At 32.5% G+C, this 11282-nt stretch overlaps 1 protein-coding gene across 1 annotated transcript; it reads right to left on the reverse strand.

The window, feature by feature from the left end:
• Window positions 1-2487: 2487 nt before the first annotated feature.
• Window positions 2488-10639, reverse strand: LOC105112195 (Eukaryotic aspartyl protease family protein). Its single transcript, XM_011007798.1, has 10 exons — window positions 10105-10639; window positions 9881-10010; window positions 9502-9749; window positions 8460-8687; window positions 7763-7925; window positions 7611-7684; window positions 6733-6820; window positions 4426-4501; window positions 4119-4190; window positions 2488-3399 (listed from the first exon to the last, which is right to left on the reverse strand). The coding sequence occupies exons 1-10, from the start codon at window positions 10323-10325 to the stop codon at window positions 3248-3250; spliced, it is 1452 nt and encodes a 483-aa protein (XP_011006100.1). The 5' UTR covers window positions 10326-10639; the 3' UTR covers window positions 2488-3247.
• Window positions 10640-11282: the final 643 nt, after the last annotated feature.

Genomic DNA, 11282 nt, shown 5'->3' on the forward strand with positions numbered 1-11282 from the left:
TATATTTTGGCTCTTGCTTTTTATATGCAAATATGCAGCAGCCCATGAACCATGTAAACTCCACTACTACATCACTGGCTATGAATTCAAGAGGTTATAAACTTCCATTGGCCAAGGAATGGTCTCGTCAGGTATATTAATGAGGCAAATCATTGTGTAGAAAAACTAGCTCAACTATCGAATGAAGTGGAAAGGAAAGCAAAAGTATTAATTGACTATTAACTAAAAAACTAAAACACGTGGGAAATTTAGTGTAAAATATATTGTTAATCCCTTCACATAGGGGGCTGAATTGTTCACAATCTATTTTTTTCATCCTTTTTTTTTTTAATTGGAACCTTATTATACAAAATTATAAACTTTGTTAGGGGAGGGTAAAGTTTAAAGACAAGAGATTAATGTAAAAACCACAGGAATGGATAGCTTTAAAAAGTTTGGATAAAATATTTATTATATTTTTTATATTTTATAAATTATAAATTATAAATATTGTGTCTCTTCAGTTTCTGAAATTAAAAGAAAAAAATAAGCAAAACCTTTTTTTTTTCCTTATTTTTGGACTCCTAGTGTAAAAAAGGTGAGAGAAAGTTACAAAAATCTAATGTTAAAGAGAGAAACTTTATATTCACACCAAATCTAATCAATTAAAATGATTGAAATTGATGTCAAGTTATTTCTTTTAATGAGAGAAGCTTATATTAAGGGTTTTTTCACTTTGAAATTGCCAAGAAAAACATATATGATTTTAGTTAGATTTTTTATTTCCAGTTTTGGAATGATATTTTAGGCCATGAATGGGTTTATCAAGTGGCATATAATGTTTTCTAGGTAAAAAAAACGAGTTGAAAATTTGGTTTTTAAATCAAAAAATCATAAATTCTTTTTTTTTTTTTTGCCATCACAGTAGCCAAAAACCAGGCGATATAGATCACGCGCCATCTAACTTTAAAAAAAAATTAATACTTTTTATATTTGTTTTCAAAAAAAAATATTTAGATGAATATTCCCTTTCTCTTTTATTTTTTTAGAGAGATTTTTAAATGATAGTTAATTTTTTGTTATTTTATATGCATTTCATTTTTTAAGAGGTTTTTCTAATTTATCTATAATGTTTTTCTCTTTTATGTAGATGGACTTATTTTTAAAATAAAAAATATTTATTTTTATATAATATTTCTAATATATATAACCTTACATAGTATTTTTTTCATCCTTATATTTTATTCAATCAATTTAATGTGTGTATCTATTTTTATTATTATTTGATTGAATAAAACAAATTTAATAAACACAACTACCTAAATATCCTTTCTTGTAAAATTAAATATCTTGATATATACTTATTTCTTAATTTTTTAAGTTTTATTTAGTCAACATTTTTTTTTCATTATTAACACACATAGTTCTTGATTTATTTGATTACATGCATGCATAAAAATTTTTTATTTTTGCTTATAATTTATTTAACTTCAAAAACATGTAAAAAAAAACATGTATATAAAAAAAAATGTATATATAATTTTTTTAAAAAAAACTGACTTACAACGAATCGTAAGTTAAGTATCTAGTAAAACACTAAGCAATGTGGAGAAAATACCATGCATTTTACATAGTATATTTTCTCACAATTTCCTATGAATTGGAATAGTGATTTTATTTTTTTGTCCGTAATTTTTTTGGTGATTAAATCTTTATATTGCGAAATTGATGGCCAATCGCTTCCTTTTTGTTGTCTAGAGAAAAAATTAAAGAAAAAGGATCAATATAAAAAGGTTCAAAGGTGGTGTAAAAAGTTTCATATAGTCCTGTAAATTTCAACATTATACCTTTTTTATCCCATCCATTTTTGAAAAATCAGATTTGATAAAAAAATATTTTTAACATTTTTTAATTCTTGGTTCTATGGAAGAGAAAAATTTGATGATAATTGTTTGGATTCTTAATCCTGTCTAAAATAACAAATCTAAATCGATAAAAAAAAAATCCAACCAGGATTGAGTGCAACTTTTTTGGTTTGATGAATTAGTATATTATAAGGGTAAATGTAAGATATTTACGGATTGAAATAACTTTAAAATTAGGGTTTTAGGGCAAGAAAAATCTATGCCCCCTAGTTTTTCAATCACAACAATGGTAGTCAAAATATAGACAGCGAGCCAATTGGAAATTAAACTTTTATTTTTATTTTTATTTTACAGAATTATTCCCGCAAGTTTCACCGTTTAATTCGGATGAACACAGTTGATTCAATATATTGTTTGAGATATATGAAATACCATCCAGTATGTTTGCTCCGAGGGACCCCTCTGACGCCACTTGATCACAGCTTACACAACTGTGACACGATCATATACTTGAACCATCTCCATTTCCACATGGACAGAAGAGAGAGAGTTGTCTTCCACACTCAACTAACAGATCCCATAGACTAAACCAAATATTTTAATCCCTGACTTGGTAAACTTGAACCACCTTCATTACTTATAATGCTCAAAGAAGCAACGACATTTTATAAGGGTAACATCCACCTCAAATACGCCCCAAATTATATGATGTTTTGGCTCTACAGAAACAGGCACAAGACAATAAAATTATCGACAGCTCAAATAATAAACCCAACTTTATTTGATATTTTTGGATGATCTTGAGAACACATCAGATAGGCAATTGGGCATTTGGATACAGCATTTAGGAGAGCAATGCAAGGAAAAATATTAGAAAAAGTTTACCACCGACTTTCTCATGGCTTTCACCCCCTCTTCGAGTCCTATTTTCCAAAGCCCTGTTGGATGAATGCATGCAGATCTCCATGCTTCCAACTCCATCCCCTTTTCGCCACGGTTTAACCCACATATAATGGGTGAGTGCAATCCCATCATGTTCAATCAGGCTTCTGTATAGACTTAAGAGGTGCGACTTTAAGCCTGCAGAAAGGCCAACAGACCTTTCTGGCCAGTGAATGAATATCGTGACAGACGTGTGTAATACAAGGGGGCTTGTTCTATCAAAACTCAAATTAAATATAAAATGACCTAAGACATGTAAAAAATCTCTGTACACTCAAACCTGGGACTAGCTGTAACCTTTGTGTGTTTCCCCCATTCACAGCGGGAAGAAATATTACCCAAAGTGAATGTCCAGAGAAAAAAAATTTCTGATCCACCATTCATCAATAAATCTAATGATTACTCTTTTAATATTTGTTCTTCTATATGTTAATTTTGACCATCGCTATTCTGTACTGGTTTCAGCAAACTAAACTGAGCAGCAGTGTACTTAGCAGCAGCAGCAGCAACATAGCCCGTTGCACATTCAAACTGCGAGCAGAATTAATATAGTGGTAACCTACTAAATGTACAGTTCCAGTCCGTTCATCCTGCACTTGGATGCTTGAAGAGCCTGAAATCAACAACAATAAATTCAGTGTAAATGGAACCGGATACCAGAAACCTAAATTTTTATCGGCATATATGATTTTCACCTAGCAATCTCCGGTGATGAATCAAAACAGAAGTAGCATTAATTCTCAAAACTTTTGGAAATTTCAAACCAGAACACAACAAACAAGATATTCAGCTCTTGACTTGAGTGTTATGATGCAGTATAGGAGCAACAAAGTTAAATTGTTTATTTGTAATTTAATACATTTACAATTTTATTATTATTTGACTGATGATGCATATATGATGTTATTGTAATTATTAACAAGTAATATTTTATTAGGCTTCTTATTTCCTATTTAGTTGAGGATAGAAGTTTCTTGGTATCTATATAAACATCATATCCTTTGTAGAAGGAAATCCTAAAACCGAACTGATTGATTCAATTAAGTTATTTCAATTTGAAGTTTTAAGGGTTCAGTTCTTTTTAATCTTTAGTATGGTATTCCAGTTTATGCTAAAATTAAACATCACTTGATTTCAAATTAGTATGCCAGTCCTATCAGTCTGATCGCTTGTTTTTCCTGATTATATTATGAATATGTTTAAAAACCACAAAGATGAACCACAAATTATCAGACCATATTCTAATAACAAAAACCACTTGCACCAGAAAGAAATGTAAAACAGCAAACCAAGATATTCAAAAGCATAAAGGAAAAATAATTATAGACTCACAGTTATATTCAGTCCATCCAATGGCCTGATTTTCAAGATCATACAAGACTAGTTTATTTGAAAGTACTAAATCTGCAAAAGGAAATGAAGAAGAGAAAGGATTAGAAGAATTTCGCAAATGATCAAAGTTTCTACTGATGGATAATCACAGCAGATGTCCCCTTCAATTAGTTGTGTTTTTATGGTGGAAGAAGACACTAAGTTTCCATGATCTAAGAATAAACTACAAAAGGATATGTTTGATAATTTACAAACTATACACATTCCATATAAGAATAACACCAACATGTATTTATTTTGCTTATACCTCCCAAAAGTGTCATGTTCCTTCTATCCCTCGATTGCACTCCACTGTTCTGCCATCCAATGCACCACAAACCTTCCTGTAAAAATCCAAATTAGTAACACGGTTAATTTATCTTATTTATGAATGTAAAATTTTGATAGCAAACACAGCTTAGAAATTCGCCAACGAATGATTAGCAAGCATGGTGCTGTATAAGATATGCATCTGAGAAGAAAGGCAAGGCATTAATGAAGGACAAGGCAAGGAATTTATGAAGCCATTGGCAAAATGACTTCTAGCCCTTGAGCAACTTCCACAAGACAAAGGACTTCACCAAAGAAGTTATCTAACCAGAGATGGGCATTGGATTAAGCAAAACAATTGACATGGGTTCACATATGATCATTAACAGTAGGGAAAAAACAATAGAAATGATCCGAGGAAACTTTGGCAAGAGACCATACCCCCCCACCAATGACCACCGAGTAGGGGACAGCTTGAGAATTATGAGAAACTGGTTGGACTTTTAGAAGGACAAATTGAAGGTCAGAACTTAGAGCATTTAGGACAGCCATGTACAAAATAGAACATTTTGTAGTGGAGAGGTAGAAGGTGGAGGGACCTTTTATGAGGATTAGATTTACAGTAACAAAGATTTGATGAAGGAATTTATAACAATTTCTTTGACAGAGGGGCTAACTGGATAAAGAACACACAATTGGGTAAAGGATAATGGTTAAAACAACACTAGGGTGGCCAATGGCTACCAATAAAAGCGTGCTGTCAGAGAACTATAGAGGTGGAAATAATATGTCACCCATTCACACACATACAAACAAAATCTGTAAGCATGGCTACACACACATACATACAATTAGGAATATGAAGGCTATGCCTAATGCAATGATAGCCTTGTGCCTACAACCAAGATGTTGACAGTTTGCGCCCCAGGTAGCCACTTCACGCAAAAAAGCTAAACAGTATGACTTCTCCAGACTTCCTTGGTACCCCAATTTGGCAGGATCATAAAAACACAAAGGCATAAACTTCCCTGAGCTATTAGTCAACGATGAAACAGTCCCTCAACCAAAATATTTTATTATTTGCTACCTTAAACTTTCAAATTCACAATTAGTCCTTCTGTTAGGTTTTCATTAAACTTAACGAAGCATTCCAACAAGCCACTATTTGGCATGACCCAGCCACCTTTATCACCGTTTTCACCTAAAAAATCATGCCCCTAACATCCAATATTACTTTAGCTTCTAATCACCATTCAAGCAAGCTCTAAGCACAAGCCAAACTTTAATTTTAAATCTTGAAATTTTTGGACTTTTTAAACTTCAGTTTGAAATAGTTTTTAAGGGTTAATTGATGTTGTGTAGATGATTTTGGAATTTTGTAGGACTAATTGAGAAATTTCAAAAGTTTCAGGGAATTATTATCACTTTGACCAAAAGTTCATGAAGGTCCATACATTTTTTCAAAAATAAATCTCCTTTGAATGAGAGATGCAGACTAACTGAAGATTTTTGGATTGATATTTTCCTATTAGATCATTTTGGTTCTTTTGTTAGGCATTCTCAATTGAGTCCTGTTTCCTATTTAGAAATTAACTAACTTTAATTTAGAATACATTATATTCCCAGTTGTAGGAGTTCACTTAAGCTTTCTATTGATGATTGAATCAATATCCAAACTTTTTTAATGGTTAGAGCTTGGTGCTCATAGGAAAGAGCTAAAGGTTATGGTTTTTAAGGAGATGTTTATTTGATGATTTGAATATTGAAAATCCTTGCTTATCCCTGTCCCCGGCTGAGATTTCTAGGTTATTTCCCCTTTACCTCTGTTCTCTGTGTTTTTTACCCTGCTATCCTGTGTCAGTGTGTGCACATCTAAAAAGTTGCTTTTATGCCCTAGAAACACAGGGGATTCTATCATATTTGAACATTTGATCTGTCATTGTGCTTAAATAACAGACAAAGTACAAGCAAGTGCAATGAAAAGAACTGAATAAAAACAATGCAGTGTCCACTAGGGATTGCTTTGAGAAAAGAAAATCATTGCTGCATAACTGCCTAGATGAAGTCTAAAATTCAAATTATTTTCCTTGAAAACCATGTAAAAGCTGAATTCAATTCATTGATAGCTTATGAGCTATTAAAAAACATGTCCATTACGTATAACACTAGATGATTAGATTTGAGGCCTGCAGTCTTCTAAGGTACAATGAGGAGATGAGAAGCTATTCTAAAATAAAAGAACAAAAATATGCTAGAGAACTGCAAAACCAAAGCTGTAAGAATTTTTACAGTGCATTATACTTACAAAGGGGAAAAGATACTCGTGTGGATAAACCTTCAAGATAACTGAGTTTGCAAAATGGAAAGTGACATTGGGAAATCCATCATCCAAGCTGCAAATGAAACAAGAAATGTATGAGCAACTCCATTCTGCACCTCAATACTGAAATATTATTCAGGAGGACATCCGCATGAAGTCTGAACAAAGTATAAAGTTACTGTAAAACGATAATCAATTTCCAAGAATCATTGTTAAAGAAATTAACAAAACTGACAAACAAACACTGGTCCCTTAGTAGACAAATTATGACAGAAAGAATCCGAAACTGAGTTTCATGTTTAGTCTACATATCATTAAAGGAAGCTCGAGCTAAATGAAATGAAAAGAAAGGAATCAAATTTATGCACTTTTAACAGCACAAACTTATACAGTAAGAATTGCTTTTCTCAAATTTACAGCCATAATCCATGCAGAAGTAGTCATAGGATTTGCTTTCCTGTTTCACTTCAACTAACATTAATCTTCAAGATAATACAAAATGAGCCCCAGAGGCTCACCAGAGTAGTGAAAACTTACAAGACACTCAACACAGAAACAAATCTGAAAGGAGAAGAGAGTAAAGAACATAAACACAATAGGTACACCTTCCAATATATAAGGTAGCATATATATTCATAAGACTATTACCATTTTTTTAATATGATATCCATTAATGAATTAGCCATATACTGATGTTTGATGCGTGTGAAACAAAATCAGATGTACAAGACATAAAATATCATATCTGAGAAGCATACAATTTTAAAAGATAATCATAAGAGAATTTTCAAATTTATATCTGGAAATTAATGTTCCTAGAAGCTTTGATGAAAAATAACAACAACAAAAGCTACAGACTGTACCTGTCAGAGTACTGGAAACATGTATATTCATCACGAACAGTATGAACTTTCAGATCAGGTTGCTGAGAGATTATCTGATAAAGACAAAAATCACATAAGTTCACAATTTATAACGAGAATTACAGCAAACAACAGCTATTTAAATCATATACCTTACTTACTAACGGCTTATAAACCATTTCTGGAAGATAAGCTAAGGTTGTTCCACTGTCTATTATAGCACCTTTTCTGTCCCCTGCCTCAAATACATCTGTTGGAAGACTTAGGAATTCATGACCAACTTGAACTGCCGTCATATTGACATTGTAATGGGGCCTAAAAATTTTATTACCAAAGTGTAGCTTCATATATTAAATTCCATACACCAAGATCTAACACACCTAAGAAGAACACACTAAGTGTTCAATATTAAAATAGTCGTGGATGAAGAAACAAATCCAACTTAAAAAGCTTTAAGATCATGAGCATGGAAGAAACCCTATCCATTAAACCATAACATAAATTTGGCATTAAATGTTGTAAAAAGTTGTTATATTGGTACTGAGACTTAATTTTCAACTTAAATCTGGCAACTGATACATATGAACTAATGAAGCACATAAAAATCAGCTCCTATCTTTTGCCATGTAATTAGCAAAAGAAGTTCTTTTGTAAAGTGAAGATTCAAAAAGGAACTTGTTTTGTCTTCTTTTCTTTTATTATATATTTGGAAGATTCCCTATACTCCACTTTGTATGTTTTTATATTCATCTTTCAAATAACATCTTTCTTTAAATAAAAAAAAAAAAGAGGGTATCCCTGAACCCTAAATGAGAAAACATACAGCAATTTCAAAAATAAATCACGTACTGATTTGGTATCAAAGGAGTCATGCTAACTTTTGGTTGCACAACATGCCCAATAACAAATATTCCACCTCCATTTGTACCATCTAAGCAGTGCGCAAATATCTTCTTCACTTTTCCAGTTACTGCCAGCTGTGAAATCATTGACGAATTTGATTTTCCAAAACCAAGTATCCCATCAAGTGCTTCTTCATTTGATGACCCTAGATCTCCTGATTGTCTAGCACCACACCTATCTCATCATCACATCAACTTGATCAATGTCAGTCGATAGAAAGACAATAGTTATAAGAACAAGAGAGTGAGAGAGGGAGTAATTGAGGAAAAATGGCAGCAAAATATTTTGATAAATCTAAGGCAAGTTCCAAAATCTTCCTTGTGGAAAAACATGCAATTTTCTTTTTATGCTCTGGATGATTGTTCCTTTAGACAACCTTTTTTATGCATAGGCTTGGATTAATACCATAAATGGCAGAAAAATATATACTGAAATTGTTCACAACGTATATTTAAACTAACATAGACAAAGAAATGTGTCCAGAATCAAACAAAGACAAGCCGCAACCATTGAATATTTAACAAAGCAACGACGAAACAGCATACAAAACAAATAACAACACAATTATTTGTGTATGTACCCAGCTGACTTTTCAAAAATTTTAATTTCGAGATTTGCACCTTTTATCATATCCTTTTCTTCTAAGGTACCCAATGTCATTCACCAAGTAAAATTCCAGCAAGTCCCCTGAAGACCCCCTTTTTATAGATAAACCCGAAAGAGTTACTCTATGAACAAATAACTTTGAAAGATCAATAAGCAAGACAAATCTAAACCATTAAACAATCACTATAAGAAAAGGTGACAGAAAAACCTTAGGTCCCAAAGTTTCCTCTACCTTGGGACCGCAGCACTCGTCCATCATATCCTTTTCTATTAAGCATGTGAAGCATTCAATAACCTAAGAAGCACCTTAAAATGAAGTTTAAACCCATTAATCAAAACTTGCGTACCTAGTAGTGGCATGCAAGAAGAATTACAAACTCACCCAAATATAACACTTCCATTTGCTGCAGTAGTTTTGAGATCACCAGAAACTCTAGCATACTGCACAACATCCTTGACAAAATAACCAGCAGTGGAACTACCATCTCCATAAATCTCAAGATACGGACAAGACATATTAGCGGTGCAGCCAGGTAATTGACCCCCATTTATCTCATAGCAAAACTCTTGATCACAAGGAACCAGCTTCCCAGTGTCTGACTCGTTTATATTATATAAAGTAAGATCAATCTACAAAAAAATAAATAAAATATTAATTCAGAGATAATAACAATAACAATAACAATAATAATAATAATAATGAAAAGAAAAGAAGATGAACATCAAAGAGAAGGAACTGAGGGGGAGGGAGAGAGGCATACACCAAGAGAGCTAGTTTTTGGGCATTCTCTGCATTGAATACAATTAACCCACATAATATCACTTCCTGTATCCACTTGTACATAGTAGTCCTTCGTCGGAGTTCCAATCCCTATCTTAGCATAATATAGCCTACAGATACATATTCGGACCCAAAAAAAAATATTGAATAACAATCATAATAAAAGTAAACAAAAGTGAGGATTATATGTATAGAAAAGCGAACCCGAGGATATCGGGACGACCGATACCGCCGAGGGGAAGATCGACTCCGGCGAGAATACGGAGCTGTCGTTGATCGTCGTGTGCTTTTAGGTCACTGAGAGAACGTTGAAGGCCAGCGTATTTATATTTGACACTAAAAACTCCGTTGTTTGCAGAAACAATTCCGAAAGAAATCATCATCGTAAGAAGAAGAACACAGGACAGAGCCTCCCCCATCATCATCACCCACCAAACTGGAACTTGGTGCGAGCGAGAAAAGTAGAGGAGAACAATAACACGGTTTAATAACTTATTTATCGGAGGGAGGGGAGGGGAGGGCTTTTGCGCGCACGGTGGGGGTGGACCCGCACAGTTTGCCGTACTCACAGTTTTCGTTTCGCGAAGGGAAGACGAGGGGAGGGGGGAGGGAAGTGAATTCGCGTGGCCGGGCAACTGCCGTCTCTCTTGTTTTCTTTTTGTTAGGACGGAACGGAGTTACGGTTCTAAAGTGGATAATTGAGGGCTTGGCATCTCAATTTCTCGTGGCACCGTTAGTCCAGAATCAGCTTCTCCAATTTCCGTTAAATAGGCACATGGTGGTTTTCTATTAGTTAGACGCAATGTGTACAAGTCCACAATTTTGAATCAACATCTAATTACACTATTTTATTTATAGTGTCCATTCCATAATATTATAGGATTGTGTTTGTGATAAATCAATAGATAGGCTCGCTCGGTCTTATTTAACTCTATTTTTTATTTATTTTCATATTTTTAAAGTATTTTTAAAATAATTAAATTTTTTATTTTTTTAAATTAATTTTTTTAATATTTTTAAATCGTTTTAATATATTAATATTAAAAAAATTCCTTTAAAAAATTTATCTTAATATATTCCAAAAATACTTTAAAAAATAATTATTATTATACTTTTAAACACATGATAATCAATAACATGTTGTTTCTTATAAAACATTTTTTTTATTTTTTAATATTGGTAAAAAAAATATTTATAAATAATTATATAATAATAATAAGATATTAATAAAATACTTTAAAATATAATATTATTAGAAAATAATAAATTACTAATATATTTATACCTTCATGAGTAAATGTGCAAGATGTAAACGGCTTGTTGCTAGGAATGTTTTTTTTTCGTATTTTGGAGACAAAGCAAAGCTGATAAATAGTCGCGAG

The sequence above is a fragment of the Populus euphratica genome, unplaced genomic scaffold (genome assembly GCF_000495115.2).
Source record: "Populus euphratica unplaced genomic scaffold, PopEup_1.0 scaffold587.1, whole genome shotgun sequence".
NCBI classification, from domain to species: Eukaryota; Viridiplantae; Streptophyta; class Magnoliopsida; order Malpighiales; family Salicaceae; genus Populus; species Populus euphratica.